This window comes from Pollicipes pollicipes, unplaced genomic scaffold (genome assembly GCF_011947565.3).
Source record: "Pollicipes pollicipes isolate AB1234 unplaced genomic scaffold, Ppol_2.1 Scaffold_6686;HRSCAF=7923_pilon_pilon_pilon, whole genome shotgun sequence".
NCBI classification, from domain to species: domain Eukaryota; kingdom Metazoa; phylum Arthropoda; class Thecostraca; order Pollicipedomorpha; family Pollicipedidae; genus Pollicipes; species Pollicipes pollicipes.
In genome coordinates this window covers 37,433,567-37,460,819 of record NW_023596921.1, presented here as the reverse complement: position 1 = coordinate 37,460,819, position 27,253 = coordinate 37,433,567, and the positions used below count along the sequence as shown (strand labels likewise).

Here is a 27,253-nt window from a genome sequence, read left to right as displayed (position 1 = left end):
TCTTAGTCACCGCCTTCCTGCCTCCACGGACTCGAGGAGATTGAGTAGGAGAACAGACAGGAGCGGACAGAAATGGACCGACTGGTGGGATCGGGACCAAGACCGGGACAGACAGGCTGGGGCGGCCGAGGCCGGGGCAGACAGGGTGGCGGGGCCGGACCGGCAGGGTGTCCGTGTGAGCACTGCGCGCGTCAGGGGACTGCGCCGACCCGGAGGCGGCCGGAACACAAGGACGAAGGGGGGGGGGGGGGAGCAGGCAGGGTATACGGAATCGCACCGGAGCACATGACTTCTTTCCCGCCTCGGGACTTGATCGTCGCTCCGGATGATCGCGGACAGTGCGCAGCGGGGTCCACTCTCAGCAGGACCGGCTGGAGTACCTGCAGTCCAAGCGGGCGGCCACTGGCCTACGTTCCGACGCCGCGATGTGCGGTTCGCCGCAGCCGTGCGTGCGGCAGGACGCGACGAGGCGAGGCGAGACGAGACGAGACGGCCCGCGCAGGCCAGAGGCGGCGGGGCTGCTGTCACAGCTGCCGCCGACCGGGTCGCGTCCTGCCACACGGCCGGGGGCAGCGACGGTCGGCGCCATCACTGGCTGGCCGGTAAGGCAGCGGAGCTGCCGTCACGGCTGCTGCTGACCAGGTCGCGTCCTGCCGCACAGCCGAGGGCTGCGACGATCGGCGCCATCACTGGCTGGCCAGTGATGGCGCAAGAACACCCACCCAACCGTTATTAAAAACACAAAGGGCAAACGCATGGGAACATCACTCGCCGCCCAGTTATTAGATTCACATAATGATATCCCACGTTTGTCTTGAAAAAATGCGACAGCCCACAACCAATACTTAACGAATATGGCAAGACCTTATACGCGCACTGATTGCCAAGCATGAAGGAGTACAAAACAACAAGCGCGCACGACTGGCTTTGTCCGTAAGCATGCACCATCCGATCGAAAACGCGACGCCGACTACCGCCCGGCCGCTGGGCCTAGCTCCAGTAGGTCCACCCTGGGCTTGACCTCGCCACCCCGGCCCATGCTTCGTTGGTCTCATCGGCATCGTCGGGAATACTCCGTCACTTCTCCCTATTGCCGGCAGCGATCCCAAACGCCAATGGAACGCGTCGCGATGGCAGGCCCCTCAGGGAACACGATCACAGCTAGACACAGCTAGAACCGGGCCCTAGTCGGCCACAGCTAGGCTACCGTTGCTGGAAGATGCCGTTGCTGGCACACAGTCATCACATTGAATCACACCGAGGACCGAGCGGCCGGTGTACAGCGGCGCCTCTCCGGACACCGCGCTGGACTCAACAGCTTCGTTGGCGCTGCGGTGCCGCCGTCGCTGTACATACACCGCCGGACACAGACCACAACGACGACGACGTCGGCTGGGTCAGTGCTTCACGTCGCCCTCAGCCGCATCCGAACGGCGCGGATCGCCGCCGCTGTCCCTACTCCAGCGTGACGAGCAGGTCGTCAGCGGTGACCTTCACGCCGTCGTCGACCTCGACCGTCTTGACGACGCCGTCGGCCGGCGCCTGGACCACCATCTCCATCTTCATGGCGGACAGCACCACCAGCGGCTGGCCCTTGGTGACGGCGTCGCCCGGCTTGACACGCACGTCCAGTATGGTGCCGTTCATCGGCGAGCCAACCGACCGCTTGTCGCCCGGGTCTGCCTTCGGGTGCACCTCGATCTCCTGCCGACACGGCCGGCCGGGCCCGGTCAGAGGACGCCGGGGCTCGGGCCGGGGCCGGGGCTCATGGCTTTGCTGACATTGTGTGAACGCAATTTGAGTGAACTGTATGAACGAACAACGAATGAACGCACTGTATGAGTGATGAAAAAAGAACCACAAAGTGGTACCCCTTACGATGCTGTTCAGAGCACGACGCGCGGTTAGTAACAAACATTAAAACGACTCGATCATAACCGGCGAATCGCCGGCGCATCCTGCCCCATGCCTGCACTGGAGGGCAGGCATGGGGCAGGCGGCCACGCGCGGCCCGCCGTGGACCGAGCAGAGCCGACACGGTCCGCGGCGATGCCCGCGCGGCGCCGCGCGCGCCGCTCACCTTGGCAGCCTCCGTGTCGCGGATCAGCACGGAACGCAGCTGCCCGTTCAGCTCGAAGAACACCTCGCGCTCGCCGCTGCGCGTCAGGTCGGCCGCCATCGCCAGCGTCTTGATGTGCAGCGTCTTGCCGCGCTCGATCGTCACCTGGCAGCGGTGGTCGGGTCAGGTCAGGTCAGCTCAGGTCAGCACGGGCCGCCGGGTCCGGAGACGGGCCGGTGAGATGGAGGCGAAGGGGACGGGGGGCGAGAGCCCGATGGCCCTTCAGTCACGGGCGGGCGGTGGACGACACCACAGACGGGGCGTGGACGAGTTCGGGAGTCACGAGGAGCACGCAAATCGAAAACATAAGGTGTGGACGACGGTCTGCGTCATCCCGTCATCTGCCGCCTTCTCGCTGGTAGACATAAACTTTCGCTACCAAACCCAGCCCGCGTGAGAGCAAAGACCCGAAACACGACCGATCGAACACACTGCGAGGGCACCGTCGGCCGCTACAGATCCCCGCGTGCCATCAGCGGGCGGCCGGGGAGGCCCACCTCGAACTCCTCGGCGACGCGCGGCCCCACGAGGAAGATGCGCGTGTCCAGCTTGTCGACGGGGCCGTACTTCTCGCGGAACTGGAAGAACTCGGTCGCCACGTCCGGGTACATGGCGTACGACATGATGTCAAACTTGGAGAGGTCGGAGAAGCGCTCCTCCAGCTGCTCGCGCACGGCGTCGAAGTCCATCGGCTTCATGTTGGCGCCAGGCCGGCCCTCGACGGGCGACAGGCCCATCAGAACCTGGGTGGGATGGGGCGAGGGGGTGGGACATCAATGGCTAACACAGAGACACGCGTCCAGGCCCGGGGCAGGGCGACGTCTCATGATCTACAGCACGGGGACACCAGCGACAGAGATGGAGAATATGTGGAGACGCGTCGGGATATCCAGGAAAAGGTATGGATGAGATGGCAGACCTGAATGCCAGTGGTACGTCGAGACGCAGGGCCGAGTTCAAAACTCGAGGAAGGGTCCTGGGGACCTCTGGCGGAGAGACTTCTCAGGACCTGAGACCAAGGTGCACACCAGTATGTAAGGCGTGCGTATAGACATATCAAAGGAACTGAGACAGCCATCAGGATTGGGGGAAGAAGACTCTTCCGAACGCGGTACAGTCGGTCCGGACTCGGGAAAACCAATGCGAAACAAAGTAATTATGTCGGAATTGACGCATGATGAGGCCATTCCACTCGGACCCCGAACATTACATCACGGCCGGGAAAGCATGCGAGAATGGACAATATTTTGCACGTTTCAAAAGATTCCAGACCCTCGAAGGCCCCAAAGGATACCACACACGTCAAGGCCCCAACGAGACCCGCGCAACCTAATCAAGCACGACACGACGTTGAGGTTCACACAAAACAGAATCATCCTGTCCAATGACTGCTCCCTATTCTGGGGATGCCCGTCGGTTCATGAAACTGGCAACCAGCACCATCCACTTCGTCATGTGTCGGGGACACCAGACACCAGTCGCACCTTGTTCCTGAGCGGCTGCGGGAAGCCGCCGTAGGGCTCGCCCAGGTAGCCCTGCATGAACTCGATGACCGACTTGGGGAAGCTGAGGTTCCTCGGCCCGGTCCAGCACGTCCTGGCCGCTCAGGTTGTTCTGCACCATGAACTGGGCCAGGTCGCCGACCGTCTTGGAGGAGGGCGTCACCTGTCGGGCGGCGGAGGCGGCGGGTCACAGTCGCCTCTCACAGCTGGACGCCAGGACCGGGCGGCGTCGGCACCAGCGGCGCTCAGGGCAGCGGAGACCGCGCCTCGCAGCCGCGCTTCAGTTCACAGTTAGCTGGAGTTAGTGCTAACATTTCCATCACGATTGGAAATATCCGTCACGATCACTGGGGAAGTTCACATGGAACTGTTGAGATGGCGACGCAAGAAAGGAGCGTGTTACACATGGATCACTTAACACGGCACTGAAAGCGTCGCAAACATCAAGGCAACGAGAAGTGAGGGGACTGAGATAAACACGAATGCACTTCGTAAGCCCAACACTGCATCTCACAGGTCACAGCCATTCCCACAGACCCGCCCGAAGACCGTCCACACACGTCGGCCCACCTTAATGACATCCCCGAGCAGCATGTTGGCCTCGCGGTAGGCTTGCTTGACCTTCTCGAACTTGTCGCCGAGCCCGAGCGAGAACGCCTGGAACTGCAGGTTGGTGTACTGGCCGCCGGGGATCTCGTTCAGGTAGACGTCGGCGTTGCCCGAGCGCATGGTGGTGGTGCACTCGAACGGCGCGTACAGCGTGCGTGTCTGCTCCCAGAAGGCCGAGTAGTCACTCACGGTCGACAGCGGGATCCCTGCCGGCAGACGGCGATCAGTCAGAAAGCGGGATCCCTGCCGACGGATGACGGTCAGTCAGACAGCGGGATCCCTGCCGGCGGTCAGCGGTCTGTCAGACAGCGGGGGTCCTTGCCGGCGGTCGGCGGTCAGACAACAGCGGGGTCCTTGCCGGCGGCCGGCAGTCAGACAAACAGCGGGATCCCTACCGACGGTCGGCGGTCAGACAAACAGCGGGATCCCTGCCGGCGGTCGGCGGTCTGTCAGACAGCGAGGTCCTTGCCGGCGGCCGGCAGTCAGACAAACAGCGGGATCCCTACCGACGGTCGGCGGTCAGACAAACAGCGGGATCCCTGCCGGCGATCGGCGGTCTGTCAGACAGCGGGGTTCTGCCGGCGGCCGGCAGTCAGAAAACAGCGGGATCCTCTACCGACGGTCGGCGGTCAGACAAACAGCGGGATCCCTACCGACGGTCGGCGGTCAGACAAACAGCGGGATCCCCGCCGACGGACGACGATCAGTCAGAAAGCGGGATCCCGCCGGTGGTCGGCGGTCTGTTAGACAGCGGGATCCCTGCCGGCGGACGGCGGTCAGAAAAACAGCGGGATCCCTGCCGACGTCGGCGGTCAGAAAAACAGCGGGATCCCTGCCGACGGTCGGCGGTCCGTCAGGCAGCGGGATCCCTGCCGACGGTCGGCGGTCAGACATACAGCGGGGTCCTTGCCGGCGGTCGGCGGTCAGTCAGACGCAGACACACCGGGCGGGCTGGGGTGGTCCAGAATGCACACGGACGTCGCAGAGAGTCTGATGACACTACACAGATCCTGTCGCCAGGATTCGGGACACACCCTTGGTATCCACGCTAATATAAAGCCAGGACCCAGACCCGGCCAGGCCCCAGCACGAGAGGACTCTGTGGTTGGAAGCGGACATGTGGTCACACACAGGCAGAGCAGCACTCTGCAGTCAGAGAGCAAACGTGGTCAGGCCGCTGAATACCAAAGTTCCGAACACTACTGCCACCAAATCGTCTCCCCCTCACGCTCTGGAGCCTCAGAAATGCACGCATTGTGCTGTAATAAAATACCACTCTCCCGTGTCCCTCTCACACCTGTGTCCAGAGGGGTGCACTGCACGCTGGCCACCATGGCGTTCACGCTACTGGGACCCGCCTCTATCCCCCTCACACCTGTGTCCAGAGGGGTGCGCTGCACGCTGGCCACCACGGCGCCCATGCTGGGCTGTGACGTCATGCCCGACATGGAGTCGACGGCCACGTCCACCACGTCCGCGCCAGCCTCGGCGCAGCGCAGCATGGAGGCCACGCCGGCGCCGGCCGTGTCGTGCGTGTGGACGTGGATCGGCAGATCCGGGTACTTGTCACGCAGCGCGCCGATCAGCATGGTGGCCGCCTGCGGCTTCAGCAGGCCGGCCATGTCCTGCGGCGAGGGGCGGGCGTCAGAGCGGGCGCCCGCTCAGAGGGAGGTCTGGTCAGAGGGCAGGAGGGCGCTGAGAGGCAGGGTCTGGTCAGTGGTCAGAGGGCAGGAGGGCGCTGAGAGACAGGGTCTGGTCAGTGGTCAGGAGGGCGCTGAGAGGGAGAGTCTGGTCAGTGGTCAAGAGGGCGCTGAGAGGCAGGGTCTGGTCAGTGAGTGGGAAGGCGCTGAGAGGCAGAGCCTAGACATCAGCCAATCACCGCACACCATCCAGCGGTGCAGGCGACGGTGTGGGGGGAGCTGGTCCAGCTGTGAGCACAGCACCACTGTCGCTACAACTCAGCTCAGCGCCCCACCACTGCCAGCACAACACCTTCTGTATTTAAAGTAAACGCGGCGCACGTCATCGCACACCCTTTCGAGGAGCGGCAGCGACTGCAGTGGCCAGATTGTCGCACAGGGGTCATGGTGCAACCGGGACTCGACCCTGGCTCCCCACGTGAGGGCCAAAGGGCGCTAACCATTCTGTCATTACGTCCCCAGCACACTGTGTAGATGACGCATGCTATGACATCGAGACAGGACACCCTCCCAGGTCGTTTCCCGGCATGCCGGGCCATCCCAAATACCAGTGGCCCACTGGCTCCTCGGCCCTGTCCTCGTCACTCCTCCGCCTGCTCACCTTGATGCAGAGCACGTGCGTGCCGGCGCGCACCAGGTCGTCGGCCAGCTGCATGTAGTAGGGCAGCGTGTACTTGGTAGCGGCTGGGGTCGGAGATGTCGCCCGAGTAGCAGATGGACGCCTCCACCACGCCGCCGGCATTGCCCACCGCCTCCACGCCCAGCAGCAGGTTGGGCAGGTAGTTCAGCGAGTCTATCACGCGGAAGATGTCAATGCCGGCCTCCACCGACAGCTTGCAGAACCTGGGGACGGAGCTTCTGGCTACTGCCGACCGTGTGGACAGTGGGCAGCATGTCCAACCACGGACAGCGTAGAACGGGAGAGCTTCTGTACATTGAAACATGTCGATGCGTTCACTGTTGGAAATGTGAGAGTTCGTGCAGACTAGGCGAGAACTGAAGTGCAGGACTGAACAAGGTGGTGTCATGGAATATCCCAACTTATCCTGAGGGAAAGATGTAGTATAGCATCGTCTTTCACATCTGTACGTCGCAGTAACCTGGCCCCTAAGGCTTTTCTGGCGCAACTGGTGGCCATCCCTCATCGCAGCAGCTCTATCGCAGTCAACCGACCTGCCCATCGCCACATCCCACATTCACACCGCCCCGTCTCCATCCCCGCCGCACCGTCTCCCTCCCCATCGAACCGCTCCCACCCCACCACGCCATCCACTCCCATCCCCAGTGAACGGCTCCCACCCCCATCACGCCATCCGCTCCCATCCCGTGCACGCCGTCCTCGCCTCCCCAGCGCGCCACCTTCCGCCGCGCCCCTCGGTCTCACTCGTGCACTACGTTGTCGGGGTAGCTGGTGTAGCCGACGCCGTTGGCGCCGCGCAGCAGCATCTGGAAGGGCACGTTGGGCACCAGGCGGCGCATGTCGGCCAGCCGCTCCCACGGACACTCGTGCAGGAAGCGCATGGCCACGTCGAACGTGGCGCCGCCCCAGTTCTCCAGCGCGTAGAGCGATGAGAGCCGGCGGCTGACGAACGGCGACACCTGCCGACGCCGGCGCGCAAGTCACCGCCACCGCCGGCCACGGTCCCTCTCCGCGCCGCCGCAACGGAGCTGAGGCATGCGGGCGGCTTTGGGAAATGCGGCATTGTTCATTTGACAGAGCCCGCCACCTGGTGGTTAGGATGTTCAGGGGAGCTCTTGGTAGACATGGGACCAGTTGCCCAACGAGGTTATGTTGGACTAATCATGACTAAAAATGCATTTTCTCGCTGTTGCAGGTGAGTCCCGCGGAGTTCTATCTCTAATAGCAGCCCCTGTTGAGCTGACCTGGCGCCAGAATCAGTGGACGAGAGATGGAGGGAGCCCGCAGCAGCCACCCCCTCCCCACTTCAGCAGGTTGCAAGACCGGACCCGGGTATCCAGTGTAGGAGAGGGCAAGGATCGGCGGCAAGACCTCACCCACTTTCAGCAGGTCATGGACCGGACCAGGGTGTCGGCGTAGGGGAGGGGCAAGAATCGGCGGCAGACCTCACCTTCAGCAGGTCATGGGACCAGACCCGGGTGGCCAGTGTAGGAGAGGGCAAGGATCGGCGGCAGGTCCTGAGACCGGACCTGGGTGGCCGGTGTGTTGTAAGGGAGGGCAAAGGATCGGCGGCAAGTCATGAGACCGGACCTGGGTGGCCGGGTTGTAGGGGAGGTCAAGGATCGGCAGCAGTCATGAGACCGGACCTGGGTGGCCGGTTGTAGGGAGGGCAAGGATCGGCGGCAGACCTCACCTCAGCAGGTATGGGACCGGACCCGGGTGGCCAGCAGTGACTGGTGGGCGTCCCGGTACGTGGTGTCCATCAGCAGCAGCCCTGGGTGCTGCCGTACGGCCCGGGCGAACCCCTCCGGGCCCTCCTTGTCCAGCACCTGCTTCCAGCCCGCTGGAGGCTCGGTGACGACTGCCGGCGACCAGAAAGCCGGTCACACGAACCGAAGAGGACACGCGCAGGCAACTCATCGGACCTTCTGTCCAGGTCCTGCGCAGGTCGTGGGCTCCTAGCGGCAGCAAAAAAAAAAATGAAGGGGGATAATCTAATCTGTACAAGTGCTACACTCGGCACATAGCGGTAAAAAATGTTCACGAGTTTTACGCCCTGTATTTCAGGTGATTTGCCGCTCAGGTAGTTACAAATTGATCCCTTTGGAAAGGAGCATTCCAAGACACTTCAGCACGAGGTTCAGACATCGGGAGCAAATAAGACAAACTCCGGCTGCTGCCGCTCAAGCCAGCCAGACTCAGTCGCACCAGCTCTTCAGCCTGGCTAGCATGCTGCGTCAATGTGAAAGCAGAGAATGCTGCAGTTATAATACAGCAAAGCAAATGCAAAGGCAAGCGGTTCACTTCGAAACAAGCCTCGGCTTAGCCAAATGACGTATTTACATAAAACGAAGTGGGGCCCACAATAGATCCATAGCTAAATGGTGTATATTCTTGCAGTAGTGTCGCAAAGTTTACATCTATAGGATTGAAGGGAACAGTGGTAACATTGTTGCGTTCCCTCAACAACGAAACCATCAAGTACAACTTAGGCGGCATTGAATCACCAACCCGGCCAACAGAACCACACAAAATCAACTTGAATTCACGTCATATCGGCCCCCACCACAAACATGAAACGAAGCGATACAGTGAGATGCTGGCATGCCGTCAACTAGCTCACAGATCCAAAACAAGGGCTGGATAAGCTGCGCGCTGACAGCGAGCGTGCTGCCAGAAGCCTGCACGCCACGGCAGCGCCGCGCTTCAGCTTAGGCCGGCTGCGCTCCCGCCGCAGCAGTCCGTGTAAGGTGGCGGGGCTCGGCTCCGGAGACGGCCGGCGTTTGGCGTGATAGGGGCGGAGGCCGGTGCGAGCTCAGCTGACCTCAGTTCGGGCTGACACTCGCTGGCCGGCGGACAGGCGGGGGGCGGGCAGGACCGGTCACTGAGCTCACTGAATTCACCCAATCCCCTCCCCCGCCTTCCCAAGAAAAATATGCCTACCACAAACAGATCAGTGGCGGAGTTTGCAGCTTATGGAGTAAACAAGTCCCCATAATCTAGCCATATGGCTTGCATCACACGGCCGCCGGCATCTCACAAGCAAAACACCAATGGCCATTAACAGGGATAGTAATGGGAGGCGTCGTCCATCCAGAAAGCTTGCAAAGACTACTGTGACAGCGGCCACGTCGTGTACAGCGCGTTGGCACCAGCCATTCCAAGCCAAATTTGTCAGCGTGAAATGAAAGAACATGTCGCCAATTTCAACACTAATCTTCCTTATAACGATCACACCATTTTGATGCCACAAACAGACTCAGGCCCCGACCAATTACAAATTACAACCTAACCAACAACATTTACCAATTGCTCCCGGCGTAGCGCTATGGACATAATGTAATACAATTATTACTGGTGTACATTTCCCTCCCATGGCGTTCCTGATTGGTAGGCCAAACCCCCTTCAGTAAGCTCTTAAATTAGCTCTGGCTCTCAGGGATAAATACATAGCCAGATGGGCGGCAAATGACCGCAAGGCGGAGGCAGCCTGCGATAGGATACCAGGCTGCGCAGGATCGGGGTTGTCAGCAGTACTTCAATGAACCAACTCGCACCAAACAATCATCTCCAGAAGTTTGAGCCGCACCATCCGCCCGCCCGCACGGGAATGTCACCGAATGTGGGAGTTCCCAGCCAGCGCTGCGAGCATTCTCGAGCGAACGCGGGTCCCTGGCCGGCGAGCGTGCTCGGCTGTGGCGGCGGGCCCGCCACCTAGCGGCTGTACGCAGCAGCGCGGACCGCCCGGGGACGCCACACCGCGTGCGGGGCGGGGCAGCCAAGCCAGGGCACCGGGGAGCCGATGCCAGCTGGCGAAGCACGGCTTAGCGGTCAGCGCACGTGCAAGCGACGGGACGTACTTGCGTGGTTGGCAGAGACAGCTAACTCTGCAAGACAGGCGGCCGAGCAGGTCAGCTCAGCCGATCGGGCCAGAGAGAGAGGAGCGGCACGCTGTGATTATCGGACACAGAGCCGCGCGCCGGGCAGGGCGACGCGCCCCTACATAGAGGGTCAACACAGCACGCACAGGAGAGTGAGTCAACCACCTACAGGGCGCACACTAGCGACACAAACCAGAGCGTGTGGAGGCGTGACGGTCACGTGTAAGCTGGGGGGCACAGGTTCGGAGCCCCTCGAATGTGACACGACCAGCGGGCATGCAGCGAGTAAATGTCCCTACCTTTCCAAAGGACTCCAGGGTGGGTTCTGACAAGTGCAATCAGGCTCAAAAGTGAGTGATGACCACTGAGGCCAGTCTGATGTAGTCACAGCCACCAAACGCATCCTTATCACAAAGTTATTGTTGCAAAAACCCGGGATTAGCATCATCATCCATCGCAAAATACTTCACCGGGGAGTGGAACGTGACGCCAGACCTGCAAAGTCAGTGTTCGGTGTCCAAAAGAACATATCTTTAAATGTGGTTTCAAGTGTCCTGCTTCCATGACAAGCTAGCTCCCCGTTCTCTCCCGCCAGCCCGTCCCATAAACACGTATTGCATATCCACCGCGTCAACAGGACGTCAGCCGCCCGGCAGCCCCACAGGGCCACCACCCGGACCACCGACGTCCGACAGCTGGACCGACCGGTCCAACACATCAGACCGGACGGGAGGCCGCCCGGGCGCAGGCACCGGCATGGCCGCGCGGCCGGGACACCGGCCGCAGAGCCACCTGCGGTCCGGAACACCGTCCGGACACAGCCCACACACCCGAACATAGCCGGGGCGACACCGCGCCGCTGGAGCCACCTGCGGACGGGAACACCGCCCGACACGACCCACACACCCGACGCAGCCCGGGCGGGCACCGCCGCCAGAGCCACCTGCGGACGGGACACCGCCCGACACAGCCCACACGCCCGACGCAGCCCGGGGCCGGGCCGCGAGCGTACCGTCGACGTCCGGCGGCTTGACGGTGACCACGGCCGGCTGCAGGCCCGTCGCCAGCGGCGTCGACGGCCCGTTCACCAGGACCTGTCCCAGATAGTTGAGCAGCTTCTGCGCCCGGTTCCGCGACGGCTGGAACTGGAACAGCTGCGGGTTCTCGTCGATGAAGTTGGTGTCGATGGTGCCCGACAGGAACTTCTGGTTCTCCAGAACGTTCAACAGGAAAGGAATGTTTGTCTGGAAAGAACGAGACAGTCAGCTGCAATGAAACGTCCTTCCATTTAAAAAACCGCCATCACTGGGATTTGTAGCCTGCTAAGTTATGAATGGCTATGGGCCAAATGGCCGTAGTATATTGGAAATTCGAGAAAAAATACGAAGCTTTCCCTTCACTTGCAGACCGCCATAGCAGCACTCGACAACTTTCCATTCGAGCCGCCCGCTCCCCCAAACATATCCACCACCAGCAAAACGCACGATTCATTCAAACATCTTCCAACTGCCCCTCGCCTCCCTCTCTCAGCCAGCCCTGACAACGGAGGGGGCGTCGCCGCACCGCTGACCTTGACGCCTCGGATGCGGAACTCGCGGAGGGCGCGGTTCATCTTGTTGGCGGCCGCCTGCACGTCGCCAGCGTAGGCGATCACCTTCACCAGCAGGCTGTCGTAGTAGGGCGAGATGATGGCGCCGGCGAACGCCGACGCTCCGTCCAGCCGGATACCCATGCCCTCGCCGCTGCGGCCGGACGTGGCGTCAAGGTACGCGGCGTCACGGAAGACGGGAGGACGAGGCGCGCAGCTGGCGCAATCGCTCGCGTGGCAGACATCGCATTGTGGGACTAGAGTTGCAGTCCGACGCGTTGTGGGACCGCCTCGCTCGCTCCAGCGCGGCGAACGGCGCGACGGATCACCAACCTAACGGTAATGACGCAGACACTGCCTGCGGGCGCGACCTCCTCGACAGCGCACGTCGTCGACCGCCGGCGCGGACCGCCGGCGCGGACCGCTGCCGCCGCCGCGTCAGTGCCCGCTGGCTGTGCTGCCGTACCGGTCAGCGCCCGCTGGGTGTTGATACAGCTGTGACCAGCGCGTCCCGCGGTCGGATGGCCCGTGCACTACCAGCTCAGTACCTCGGTACAGGACGCGGCGTCGACAGAATCTGTTGGTGTATACCATACTCCCGGCAGTGGTCCCGTCACCCCGCCGACTGTGTACCTCGGTGCAGCCCATACCGTGGTCAGTAGTACGTGCTGGCGTGCATCGCACCGAGCCGGTCCCTCGTGTCCCCTAGGCGCGCCTGCCTAACAGCTCGACGTAGCCCGCGTGGTAGACAGTGTGTGCTGCTGTGTCTTGTGCCAATGTTTGACAACATACGCCGACGGTGGACAGTGTCTGCCGGTGTGTCGTACGCCGGAGAGTGTCTGCCGGTGTGTCACGTGCTGGAGTGTCTGGCCGGTGTGTCATGGGCTAGGCAATGTCTGCTGGTGTGTTATGTGCTGGAGAGTGTCTGCCGGTGTGTCCTGTGCCGGACAGTGTGTGCCGGTGTGTCCTGTGCCGGGACAATGTGTGCCGGTGTGTCCTGTGCCGGACAGTGTGTGCCGGTGTGTCCTGTGTGCCGGTGTGTCCTGTGCCGGAGTGTGTGCCGGTGTGTCCTGTGCTGGAGTGTCTGCCGGTGTGTCCTGTGCCGGACAGTGTGTGCCGGCGTGTCCTGTGCCAGGCGGCGTCTGCCGGTGTGCGCCGGCGGCGGGCCGCACCTGCGGAACACCTCGATGCGCCCGGTGTCAGGCTGGAAGCCGCGCGCCGGGTCCTCAGTGGTCAGCCGACACTGGATGGCGCAGCCGTCCGGCCGGACCTTCTCCTGGGTCATGCCCAGCTCCTCCAGGGTCAGGCCCTCGGCCACGCGGATCTGCGACTGCACCAAGTCAATGCTGCGGCACAGAGGACACGCCGGGTCACGGTCATCATCTCGGCACGGGCCAGAGTCAATACCGGAACACGGAAAAGACGCCGAGTGGAATCAACAGCGAGGCAGGCGCAGGGTCCATGCCATCCTCAGGACGTGACGGCCATGTAATATGTGAACAAGACAGAGAGGTCACTGCTGCAACACGAGGGACGCACAAAGACGGAACGAAACCGAGAAGCAGACTAACAAGACGACATTGACGATGCACCCGCACCCACAGCACAAAATACCTGACATTGTGTGCCAAACAAACACAATTGTCCCGTGAACATCTGACCGACAATTCTCCGAGACCAGCGGCAATTTCTTGGCTTTTCACTGACGCGGCAACAATGCAAGCGACGGTTAAGAAGTACATATACATGCAATGCACCTGCTTCTGTACATGTTGTTCAATGCAATACATGAGACTGGCTGGTTTAGACTTACAACGACTGGCTGACAATGGATTACCGCCCGCCAAACTGCGACACCTGGGCAGGAGGACCTAGCGGGCTGTCCCCGTACCATCCCAGCAGACTGGGGACCTGGGGAAGCCACACGAGAACTGCGACCCAACGAACCGGGCTCGGAACTGGCCGCGGTGCCCGGCCTCCTCTGCCAGAGGCCGCCACCCCACTGGCCGTGCTCACCCGGTCATCTCCTCGGTGACCTGACTGCCCCCCCCCCCCCCCTCCTCCGCCGGAGGGCCGCCGCCCGCTGGCCGTGCTCACCCGGTGATCTCCTCGGTGACGGTGTGCTCCACCTGCAGCCGGGCGTTGACCTCGATGAAGTAGTACTGACCCTTGCTGTCCAGCAGAAACTCGACGGTGCCGGCGTTCTCATAGCCCACGTGGCGGCACAGCTTGACGGCGTCGGCCGTCATCTGGTCCCGCACCTGAAGACGCCGCAAAGGTCAGACGAGCAGATGTCAGGCCACAGGGGTCAGACGAGGGGTCAGACGAGGGGTCAGACCGCAGAGGTCAGTCCGCAGAGGTCAGACGGCAGAGGTCAGACGGCAGATGTCAGACGAGGGGGTCGGACCGCAGAGGTCAGATGAGGGGTCAGACCACAAAGGTCAGACGAAGGGGTCGGACCGCAGAGGTCAGACGACGTGTCGGACCGCAGAGGTCAGACGAGGGGGTCGGACCGCAGAAGTCAGACGAGGGGTCAGACCGCAGAGGTCAGACGAGGGTCGGACCGCAGAGGTCAGACGACGTGTCGGACCGCAGAGGTCAGACGAGGGTTCAGACCGCAGAGGTCAGACGAGGGGTCAGACCGCAGAGGTCAGACGAGGGTCGGACCGCAGGGGTCAGACGACGGGTCAGACCGCAGAGGTCAGACGAGAGGGCGGACCGCAGAGGTCAGTCGGCCGGCCGCTGGTCTCGCCCTACACCCCACCTCACCGGTCAGACATGGAGCTCTGCTGAGGCACTGCCGCTAACAAACTGTCGGGCCAGAAGGAAAGGAAGGACTTCAAATATTTTGCTGAGTTGCATATACTAACAAACGCAGTATCTCCTGATTAACATACACTTTTGATCACCTATTCAATCTTTTCACCGCAATAGTCCAGTGAACTTTTGGCTTCAAGGCTCTGTGGGAGGACACTAAGTAAAAGTGGTGCCCGCATTAACAAAAGCGGCGCTGGCACTATTATTAGCGGGCCGCTTAAGATCACCACGTTACAGCGCCGCCTACTGAACAAAACAATGTGCAAAGGTGGCGATATTTCCGCTGTCTTGCATTTCCTAAGAACTGAAATATTACTATTTAAAATAACCATTTTCTCCTCTTGCGAAGAAACATTAAGTTGAACGGCTTTCGAGCAAAAATATAGTTAAGTATAAGTCTCAAAACTAAGCGCGCCTGTACTGCGGCGCCACAGGCGGAGCCTCACCCAGCGTGGGCCATGTGGGGGACGATCATGGCGCAGGTGGGGTTGGGGACACTGAGAACGCGGCCGCCGCCCGCCGTCACTCCCATTAGACGGCCCGACCAGGGCGTTATATTTAGCGTGGCGAAAGTCGGGACGGTCCCGCCGCGGCCAAGCGAGGGTCGGCGCTTGGCACCCAGATTCGACTGGTGGACCACGCCGCTACGGCAAGCATTCAGCTGGCGTTGGACGCGCGCTGGACATACGGGCGTTGCGCGGAGCATGGCGGGCGTGCCGGTGAGGAGTCGGCCAGCTGTCCAGCCAACTCTCCGACACTCGTGACTACATGTTGACCGGCACTCATTCAACAGCGCCGAGACGCAGGCCACTCTGTGACTGGTCCGGAGTGGCCCGGTCTCAGGCTGTGTCCGAGTCCCGAGTGGCCCGGCCTTAGGCTGTGTCCGGGTCCAGAGTGGTCCCGTCTCAGGCTGTGTCCGGGTCCAGAGTAGCCCCGTCTCAGGCTGTGTCCGGGTCCGGAGTGGCCCGGCCTCAGGCTGTGTCCGGGTCCGGAGCGGCCCGGTCTCAGGCTGTGTCCTGGTCCAGAGTGGCCCGGCCTCAGGCTATGTCCTGGTCCAGAGTGGCCCGGTCTCAGGCTGTGTCCAGGTCCAGAGTGGCCCGGCCTCAGGCTATGTCCGGTCCGCACGGACATCAGCGGCTGAATGCCACTGATGACCGGGGCTGAGCTCACAAGGCCACATCGCCACACTAGGAGCGCCGCCGAACCATATGCGGCCTTCGTGCGGACCGCAGACGTAGTATTTGCTATCTGAGCGCTGCACATGTCTGCAGAGCTGCTAACGAACCATCGCAGCAGAAAAACGCAGTGTCCAGAAGCCGAGCATGGTTCCGAGATCCTAGAAGCGCACTTCTCCAGAGACGAAATGTCGCAAGCTAACATTGAGCAAGCCTCTCGACGCGACACAAACATGACGCTGGTGAGACGGTCACGCTGACCGTATGCACTGGGCGCTGCCAGGGTCAGAGTGATCACGTGCAAACGGAACAGGCATGTCCTGCGTCGTAGCACACTACTCCCAACCGATTACACAGCCCCCTGAGCGCCCTCCCACTTCCCCGTAGAATGCAGAACACTGCTCCCATCCACCTGCACAGCCCTTGAGCGCCCCCCACCTTGCGTCGCCGCCCCGTACTCACCGCCGGGTCGAGGTTGGGCGCCGGCGCGATCTCCACCACCTTCTGGTGACGGCGCTGGACGGAGCAGTCGCGCTCGTACAGGTGCACCACGTTGCCGGCCTTGTCGCCCATCACCTGCACCTCGATGTGGCGCGGGTTCTCGATGAAGCGCTCGATGAACATGGCGCCGTTGCCGAACGCCGCCTTGGCCTCGGACGTGGCGCGCTGGAAGTTCTCCTCCACATCCTGGGGATGGGCACGGCGGAGTCAGGTCAGGCCAGGTCAGATGGCGCGCTGGAAGTTCTCCTCCACATCCCGCGGGTGGGCACGGCGGGTCAGGTCAGGTCAGGTCAGGCCAGATGGCGCGCTGGAAGTTCTCCACATCCCGCGAGTGGGCACAGCGGGCCATGTCAGGAGAGGTGGCGCGCTGGAAGTTCCCCTCCACATCCCGCGGGCGGGCACGACGGGTCAGGTCAGGTCAGGTCAGGTCAAGTTAGGTCAGGTGGCGCTCTGGAAGTTATACTCTGCCACCAGCTCCTGAGGGTGGGTACGGAGGGGTGTCAGGTCAAGGGTAATGGGGGCTGCTCCCCAAACGACGGCCGTCCTGAGACTTGGGACGCCAACTCGCATTCGGAATCGACGACAGCCGCTCTTCAGCCATCCGAGGCGTGGTCTTGAATCGCTGCACACAGACTTGCCTATGACACCCCGGGCAGAAGGCGCACTGCGCCTTGTCGCTGGGGTTAATGGCCGTGTTAATTTCCGAATACCGGCGAGACCAAATGGCCTGCTAGAACTCAGCTCCGCTGACCCCCAAGACCTCCGCGCGACAGTAACAGCACGCTGTCGCCAACCGAAACAGACCCAAACGCCCTATCCAAACAGCGTCCAGCTGCTCCGTAGCTCTTTCGCCTACTTTCCCGCGGCGTCAACCGCGCGCTGCGTTCAGTGACAGAGCGGTGGTCGACACCAGAGCCCGACCAGTCTGCCGAGGTCAGGTCGACCGGATGACCCCATGCCAGGTCCGGGGCTGCGCCTGTCCATCCGTCCTTTACATTGGGTGTAAGGCTGTACGGGTCACTGCACAAACAGTCCTTCAGCAGCTTGCGACTGACAACATCTCTCGGGATTTCCAACCGCCTCCGGCGCGCCGGCGAGATCAGTCGGTCGCCGTCTGGTCCGACCCCGGCTGGACTCTGCCCGCACGGCAGCGGCTCGGTAAACAGGGCGCTGACAGCGCCGGCCGAGCATGTCGGCCGTGCGTCACCGGGCCGTCGCCGGCCGGGTGGACCGGCCGTGGACCCTGCCACCGGCAGCGGTGACGTCACGGACACACCCCGCCGGCGGCCAATCCGCGCGCGGGCGCGCCGGCCGCCCGGTAACCGCGCCAGCCGCCTGTTTATAACCGGTCTACTGCCCCCGAATGGTCGCGTGGTCATGGGTTCAGTTTCGCATCCCGCGTTACCCAGATGCGATAAAAAAAAACGGAGCACGGGGGCACCATGTGACCAATCGGCGGACACCATGTGACCCATCGGACGGTGTCATGCAGGCAGGGCGTGAAGTATGCCGCAGGCTGGCCGGGAGGACACGGCGGCGCCACGTGATGGTCTGCGTGCTGTCAGTGCGGCACGGCGGCGTCCCGGCCGCGGCCGCGGCGGGGGCGGCAGCGCGCCGGCAGCCTGGCCACCAGGGCGGCAGGCTGCCGGGGTTCGCGTCTCCTGACCACGCTCGCTCTTCTGGCCTGTCAAGGACGGCCGACTAACGACCGGCTATGAGAGTGTCCGGCTGGCACGAGGCGGCCGTGCCATAGCACTGCGTGGTGTGTTACCATCATTCGGGCGAAATTGCCTGTTACGCTGGCACTGCTCTTCTGGCGCGGTGGGATCACGGCCTTCGCAACGAACCGTGCTTAGCAAGGACCCTGGTCCCACAACCACTGCAAAACATGCTGCGAACGTCAATACCATAATTAACAGGTTTCTAAGTAATTTACAAAATAAACACCAACACTAACTATGAGGTGGTTTGACCCGAGCTTCAAAATGTTGGGCGGCGTTTCGTCTAGGCCCGTGGACGGGCGTCACACCGACAGAACGGTAACGCAAGGATTGGCAGGGGACGGATTGAGTGGCAGGCTCTCGGGCGGGTCAGGCCGCGCAGCACGCCGTCATACACCGGCCCGGCTCAGCGGTGCATCGCGTGATAAACGACACACCGGCACGCGCCAGTCGCGCAGCGGCACGGGCGGCCGCCTCTCAGCTGGCCTCTGGCCTCTGACCTCTGCTCCTTGCGTCAGCCTCAGCAGAACCAAACGCTGTTTGAGTCGGCGCGTGACATCGTCCCGACGCTGCGTCGCCCTCCGCCGGCCACGGCGGGACGCGGCCGTCTCCACAGCCGTCATCGCAGCGGCGCCGCCGCCATAAATCGCGCCGAGCCGGTTACGCCACCGGCCGATGTTATCGCCGGGCCGGGCGAGTGGCTACCGCCGGTCGGCGCCTGGCTACAGGCCGGTCGGCGCCTGGCTACAGGCCGGTCGGCGCCTGACTACAGGCCGGTCGGCGCCTGACTACAGGCCGGTCGGCGCCTGGCTACAGGCCGGTCGGCGCCTGGCTACAGGCCGGTCGGCGCCTGGCTACAGACCGGTCAGCGCCTGACTACAGGCCGGTCGGCGCACGGCCACAGGCCGGTCGGCGCCTGGCTACAGGCCGGTCGGCGCCTGGCTACAGGCCGGTCGGCGCCCGGCTGCAGGCCGGTCGGCGCCCGGTAACAGACCGGTCGGCGCCCGGCTACAGGCCGGTCGGCGCCCGCTCACCTCCATGTTGCGGACGACGCGCATACCCCGGCCGCCGCCGCCGTACGCCGCCTTGAAGATGACGGGCAGGCCGTGCTTCTGGCAGAAGCGCACCGCCTCCTCGGTGGAGGTGACCGGCTGGTCCGTGCCCGGCACCACTCTCACACCTGCCGGGACACGGACATCGGCCGTCAGGCGGGACGACGGCGGCGTCCGCTTCCCTAGCGCTGTGTGGTATCCCTGCTCGCTGAAATTGCTCGTGGGCGCGTGGTCTGGGATTTCGGGCGCTGCGTCTCTTTGTTTACAGGTCGTGCAGCGTCCGTGAGCATGAATTTCTGATATGGGAATAGCTGTCGCAATCGCCGGAGCCAGAAGGCGCAGTGCGACCCATGACTTACTTGCGCAATGTGTGGGGCTGCACGATAAACAGCCCAACGCACTACCAACTGCCCTTATTGCGCCATGACTTGGTGGCCTTACTCCACTACTGCGACGTTTCATACAGTTTATCAACAGATGCATAACACACGTCCCCAACACATGTGATCGCAGCACTCGTCCCTACCGAGCCCTACGCTCTATCGGCGAGTCCCCTGGTCGCCGACAAGAGGACCCGTCGGCAGAGCCCACCGCGCAGCACAAACGTCCCCCCCCCTCCCCTGAACCCACCCCCCACCAAACTCGGCCCGTGTAGAACAGCAGGGGTGGAACATAATACAAACGAGGACACGTATCGCCAAAGGCGGCCGTGCGCCCGTTCGTCCCGGTGCCAGACGCCGGCCGTCTGGGCTGAGCGGCCAGCGTCGAATCGATCGACACCGGCAGGCCGGTCTCCACACCTGTGCACGGCGCGCTCATTACCCCCCGACGCCCACCGGGCCAGGCGCACAGCGGTTCAGCATCCGACCAGTTGGCTGGCGGGGATGGCCATGCTTTTCATGCTATTACACCCCCGGCTCGGGGCTCACTGTCTGCTGTCCCTCCCTTTTCTCATAATCGGCCAATCAGCACCGAACCGGGCGGAGGTCAGCCCAGCGCCTAAGCGCCTCAGGCTTGACAAATGGGCCGAGAGATCGGATATCTGAGTTCGGAGTCAAAGAGCAAGGGGTTAGCGAAAACCGGCGCCGCGCGCGGGGGTCACCGGGAGACAGGATTCTGAAAGCATGAACTCATATTTGCATCCTGCACACCCTGCAGGAACGATTTTTTGGAACGCTGCGGACAGGGCAGGCGCCCGCCCGTCCGGGTTTGGCGGGACAGCGACACTGGTCCGCCAGAAGAGACCACATGCCAGTCCGGTCACGGCCGGTACACTGATCTGACGATGACAGCCTGCCCCAGTTAGACCCGGTCGGGCCTGCTCAGAAGCTCTCCTGTCCAGTCCGACCATGCAGCTTAGTCCAGGCCATAGCCCAGCTCAGACCACAGCCCAGCCCAGCCCAGCCCAGCCCAGACCACAGCCCAAGCCCAGCCCAGACCACAGCCCAGCCAGACTACAGCCCACCGCAGCATTTTCAGTCCCGGTCCAGTTCAGTCCAATCCCTTACATCCCAGTCCGGCGTGGTCCGTGCCGATCGTAACTCCACTGGCCAGCCGACCAGCAGCCACCCCCCTGACCCTTCCACCGCAGCTCACCGGCCTCGATGGCGGCGCGCCGGGCGGCCACCTTATCGCCCATGCGCCGCACCACGTCCGGCGCCGGGCCGACGAACCGGATGCCGGCATCGACGCACGCCTGCGCGAAGTCGGCCCGCTCCGAGAGGAACCGTAGCCCGGGTGGATGGCGTCCACGTCATTGTGCTGCGGACGGGAGATGTCACGGCGGTCGCGAACGGCCAGCGGCAGTAGGGCAGTGAGTGTGGGGCGAGGGCCAGTCCCATACATATCACAGGTCGCGCATGTCGGTTCGTCATGACATTCAGACAGCATGGGTGTCGGAGACGCTAATGCTGATTCCGACAATGGCGTTGGATATGGGTGTGATCCCATGAGTTCACACATGTGTTGGTGGGATCCAAAGCAGAAATCACGGGCACCATTATGGCATGTCAGATAATGCAGCGAGTCAGGCACGTCTGCTGAATGCATACGCCACCTTGTTTTCGCACATTGGGAAGGCGAGTGTCGAAGATGTGAACGAAAAATGTTTTCATCTGAACGCTCGGTGCTCCTGAAAGTGGGTCGAATGAATGGTTTCATCAGCTGCGTAACCTACACGCAGAAGTCTCTAGCGCACACAAACATCTACCGAACTCGACGGCACACGCAGGTACGACAGCAATGATCAACACATGCACATGAATCAACGGACACACGACACGTCGGCTGACAAACAGGCTCTGTTGTTGAACGCGCTCGCGCCAGGGGATCAGCACCGGCCGTCGAGTCTAATAGTGACCACCATAAATAAACACGCATCCAAGTTGCCTAAACACTCCCCGCCTGGCCGACACACATCTGTCCAGCTCTGCAGAAGGGAGCATCTGTCTGGCAGCGGGGTCCAGTCACGCCCGCGGCGCCACAGACGGGCGGCAGGCGCTGTGTGCGTCTGCGCGCTAACCTTGGCCACGCGAATGATCTCGGGAATGTTGAGGTAGGCCTCCACCGGCGGCAGGCCCTTGCCGATCAGGTACGACTCGTCGGCTTTCAGTCGGTGCATGTGCATGGTGTCCTGCTCCGAGTACACGGCCACCGAGCGGATGCCGAGCTCCGTGCAGGCACGCATCACGCGGATCGAAATCTCGCCTGGGGACGGACGCGCGAGGTCACACAGCGCGTGCATGCGCCTGAGCGTACCGTACGGGTCTGACACTGCCCACACGCGTCTGACGAGTCCAGCACGAGCCTGACACCGTGCACACGCGTCTGACGAGTTCAGCACCGGTCTGGAAACGTGCTCACGCATCTGACGCGTCTAGCGCGAGTCTACCATCGCGCTCACGCGCCTGACGCGCGCAGCACGAGCATGACACCGCGCTCACGCACTTAACACGTCCAAACAGTGGCATTAATGACAAACCCGACATAATTGCATGCATTGGCATTGCCCTTTAGACATTTTGTTGACCACAAACCATGGTTAGCAAGCTGATCAAAATGCCTCAACACAAATGCAATCATTGTTACCAGCACTAACTGCTGATACATAAGGGAGGGCAGAAAAACAGTGGCGTGTGCAGAGTGCAACTCACAAGCACATCTAGATCTGACTTAAGAGGACTCACAAGCAAAGCAGCCCACATGTACTGCCCTAGTTGAGCATTGTCCAATTCACATACCTCTGTTTGCAACCATCAGCTTCTTGATAGGCTTGTACTCAATGCGCCAGCTGACTGGTACCTGACCCATCTCAGCAGGGTCTGCCGGCTCCCAGGCAGCAGGTGGTGGCCACGCAACGACCACAGCATCATGGCGACACCAGGTGTTTGCAGAGCCCTGACAAAAGTGATGATGGATGATGAAACTAAATATCATGTGACTACATGAAATGAAATGTGATGTTGAAACAATGAAACTAAATATCTGGCTCTCTGGGCGCCATGACTAGAAAGTCCACACAGTGCAGTCATAACACCTTTACATGAGGAGCAATGCAAGTTTTGGATGGAGAGGAGGGAGGGAGGAAATCACTGTCCTCCTTGATCCTTGGCAGACTCTGCTGCTCACAAGGTACAGTTCTACAGTCTTACAGTTCATTTACTAATCATCAGTTTGCCCCAACAGTACTGCTTTAGACCCTCAGATTATCAACACTTGAGATAAAAAGGTCATCAATAAGCTAATCTAATTTTCATTTAATTCCATTAAACATGCTCATTTAGCAACAGTAACTCAACTATTCAAATAATACACAGCCCACCATATTAAACAATTGGGAACTGACAATTGTAACATTGAATTTCTTAGCTATACTTCTGCAATTCTTGATTTGGGGACACATTTTAGTTAAATGTCTGGGCAAACATAATTTCTTCAAGAACATTATTTCAAGTTTTGGTGACTTTTGGCAGCATAAAAAAGCTTTTGTCTAGCCAGGAAGTAATGTTTTCATGTGCAGTGTGCTGGATTATGTTTTGCCCAGAGTTTTTCTGACATGAAATTGAGCCTCAACAAACTAAGAGCTTGCTATAGCATAAATATATAATTAATGCCTAAATTTAAGCTATATGAGCAAAACCCTTTCACAATATACTATATATGGATACAGCCAAACTTTATCCAGTAATAGGTATGTGACTTCCAAAAGGAATTAGTACCCTACTTTAGTCTCCTTAAACAGCCCCAACAACTTGAAATAATACAAATTGCTATTACTCTTGCACTTTATATTAGGGTTGAAACCCTGAGACTAAATAACTACTATCATGTGCATGGTACTTCTGAATGTACTTACCTGCCAAATAGCTCATGCCATGGCCAAAACTTCACAACATAGCTACCATAGGCACCACATTGAGGAACCATGGTAAATAATATACTAAATGGATCAGAAAACATTTATCTGTATTTCCATGTTTTTAGCCTAGCACCATTTTTTCAGAGGTTCTTTCTCTTGATATATTTTAAAGGAGGCAATAATTTACACCACACAAAATGCCATGTACAAAATGTTTGAATGACATTGATGACAAGCACTAGAAGGTATTGATTTTATATCCTCCTAGGGCAAAACCCACAATAGTTTCAAATATCCCGGTACACATGGACAATGTTGTAGGCAGATACAAATGTCCTATAACAATTCACAGGCATTACCTATTCTACAGACAACCGACAATGGAATGGGTATTGCTGAGGCAGCAACATGATAGGGGCTCAGTTTCACACGCATCACTGACAGTGCCTCAGAGGTGTTTAAGGCACCCCTTTAAGTACCAAACCCTACCCCAACACTGTGTGGTCATCACACACAAGGGTGGCTGCCGGCCACAAACAACCAACGTTCCCCGATCGTTTTTGTTTCAACGAATGGGATGGCGATTAAGTTACTTGACCTTTCCCCGCTCAGCGCGTCACGCAGGTGTTACGTCCCAAAACACGCCTCGCCATAATCCTTCTTATATAAAACAGAAAAGTGCTTTTCTGATCTGCACACATACCTGAAATAACACCGCAGCAACCTGACGGTCGCTCCCCTCCTCCGAACCACGGACGACTGCGGCCTTCACTTCAGCAACTGCGGACCGCGCCTCCACGCCGCCGGCGCCCCGCCCCTCACAAGACAATAACAATCGAGCAAGAGACGCCAGGCGGCCGCCCGCAAAAACTACACCTTGAGCCAGCTGATTGTGAAGCTGTTTGGAGCCACCTACCACAGACTGTGTTGTCGAAATGATGTGCCCAGCTGCCGAATCACCATATCTACCAAGGCAGGCTACGGCGAAGTAGTGTAAGATTGACTTAGGGACAATGTGACTGAAGTCATACAGCTTTCGGATGGTTGAAAGGGCAGTTGTTGAAATTGAAATTGAACTTTGTTTAGTTTAATTTTAGACTAGTGTCTATTGGAATTGGGTATGAATGTCAGATCGGTGAGGAAATAAAGCTGCTTTTTTACTGGCAAAACTTGCTTTGTGTCCATAAAAGGGCAGCTTTCGGCGCTGATTTTGAATTCATGACCCACAGAGTAAACGATTTCTAAATTTCGACCCCATGAAGGTCAGAGTAGGTCACATACTTAAAGTGATCTCGACCAACTTCACAGCTATATAATCTCAATTGGAGGAGCATAATGCGTTAGGTAGGGCAATTGGCGGATTGCGAATTGATCATAAAATATTGCTGAAGGTTTTTGGTCATTGTTGCCTTCTTATGGTCCAAATAAGGATAATGACCTGATATGTAGACCATGACATACACACAATTAATCACATATGGTTACAACACCCACACACACACACACACCACACACACACACACACACACACACACCCACACACACACACAACACACCACACACACACACACACACACACACACACACACACACCACACACCACACACACACACACACATACACACACACACACACACACTATATATATATATAATATATATATACACATATATATATATATCTATATATATATTATATATATATATATATATATATATATATATAGCGTAGGAACAGGGAGACCAGGGAACCATGGCCCCCCACTTTTCAGAGGGGGGGCAATGTGAACTGCCCCCACCCCCCACTTTTTAGATTAGGGTTGATTTGGCTTATTTTTGCACTACATTAAACGTGCATGCCGATTTACCTAGTTCACCAGCCATCCCTCTTAAGATGCGTCCTTTTTTCGTTTGCTCATTGGCCATCGCTTAGTGTAACAGCCGCAAGCCCGACGTCGCACGGACTGGAAACTACAGCGCCGGGCGTCGAGGCTGTTGCTGCTATGACTTGCGAGCGCGCACGTTCAAGACCATATTACGTAGTTTTCTTATCAGTATCTTAACAGCTTACCCATGTTAATATAAATTAGGAACCACGTTTCATCTACAATCTACAGTCAGGGAGAACTCTATATCCGAGGAACACAGAAAAACACGCAGCTGGAGTCCATGTGACAACTATCGGACTACCTGCGGTGATCATGGATGTTGTTGCGTCAATGGGGTTTATTACGCTGATCCGGGGGCAACTGCACGGGTCAGAAGGCCTCCCGTGTCAGGGATGGGAACAATGTGAATATAATATATCCTTCTCATGGCCTCCGGATCGACCAGGAGATCCCACCCCGTGCCACTAGAATGATAGTCAGAAGACACTTCTGGCTATCATGAAGTAACATGGAAGTAAACATCTTGGAAAATCGCGCTTCAAAAAGCCGCAGCTATCAATAGTTATTTCTGCTAAATATGAATATCGAACGTCTGCTAACTTCACACACATCACATTGGCACACAGTGATGGAAAATCAGCGCTTGATCTTGTTGATCGATATCGGACCCTCTCTGAGACTGTGTTACAAGGTACAAAATACAGTATAAGGTACATTGTTGACTTCGGTCTTAAATTCGAATGAAATACGATATGTCGCGGCATTCAGTAGCGCAGGCAGGGAAGGCAGGGGCGCCTTCCCCTCCCCCCCCCCCTCTCTTAGGTTTCGCCCTTCAGAACCTTCTATTAAGGGCCCGAAAATCTAGTCGGAGGTCTCATTCAGGGGCCCCGGCCCACAGGGCCGGGTAGAGTACTCCAATGTCAGCCAGAGAACCCTGTGCGCTGATCAGGGGCCCACTGAGTCGATAAGAATCTATATTTCGGCCAGTCCCACCGGTAACGCACAGTCGGCTCCGTGGCGGCGTGGGCCTAAGGGCCCATTTCCCAAGCAGAGACAAAGCCGGAGCCGGAGTCAGCGATTTACGTTGGTTGGGCCCACAGTGCCTAACAGGGGCCCCGCGTTGTCAAGGGGTCCTGAGTAGGCCAGAGGGAGTGTTCGAGGAGGCCGGAAGAGCCGAGGGGTCCACGGGTCCGATGATCATGGGTCAGATTGGAAGGTCTAAGAGCATGAAGGGCTGATCGGAGACTTATTCAGGGTCCCGGACCTGCGAAGAATGACCCCCAAATAACGGTCAGAGGGCTATTTGCGCCGATCGGGAAACCCCTGAGTCGATATAGGCCTATATGTCGGTCAGGCAACACCAGCACTACACAGTCAGGTCTGTGTCGGCATGGGCCGGAGGGCTTATTTCCTAATCAGCTACAAAGCTGGGCAGGCGACTTACACTGGTCGGGGTCTCTGTATCTGCCAGGGGCCTGAAGTGCCTAACAGAAGGTCCTGTGTTCCCAAGCGGTCCCGAACCTATCAAGAGCAGTGCTCAATGTGATCCGAGCGGGGCCCGGGCGACCCGCCGGAACTGACGATCAAAGGCCCAGTTGTAGGGCATAAGGACCGGAAGGATTGGCTGTAGGTCACATGAAGAATTGCCGCCGGTAGGGCCGTGACATAAAACAGCCAGAGGTCCTGTTACATCGTTTGAGGAG

At 59.4% G+C, this 27,253-nt stretch overlaps 1 protein-coding gene across 1 annotated transcript; it reads right to left on the bottom strand.

The window, feature by feature from the left end:
- Positions 1–50: 50 nt before the first annotated feature.
- On the bottom strand, positions 51–22,614 carry LOC119108265 (pyruvate carboxylase, mitochondrial-like). Its single transcript, XM_037231845.1, is given in 22 exon segments — positions 51–1,704; positions 2,081–2,224; positions 2,617–2,862; positions 3,604–3,690; positions 3,692–3,784; positions 4,192–4,436; positions 5,606–5,855; positions 6,532–6,609; positions 6,611–6,773; positions 7,315–7,529; positions 8,021–8,040; positions 8,282–8,431; positions 11,464–11,695; positions 12,022–12,193; positions 13,212–13,385; positions 14,137–14,300; positions 16,494–16,718; positions 19,288–19,433; positions 20,902–21,033; positions 21,036–21,066; positions 21,827–22,011; positions 22,545–22,614. Coding segments are annotated over 22 exon segments (3,471 nt in total). The 3' UTR covers positions 51–1,455.
- Between the last annotated feature and the right edge of the window lie 4,639 nt (positions 22,615–27,253).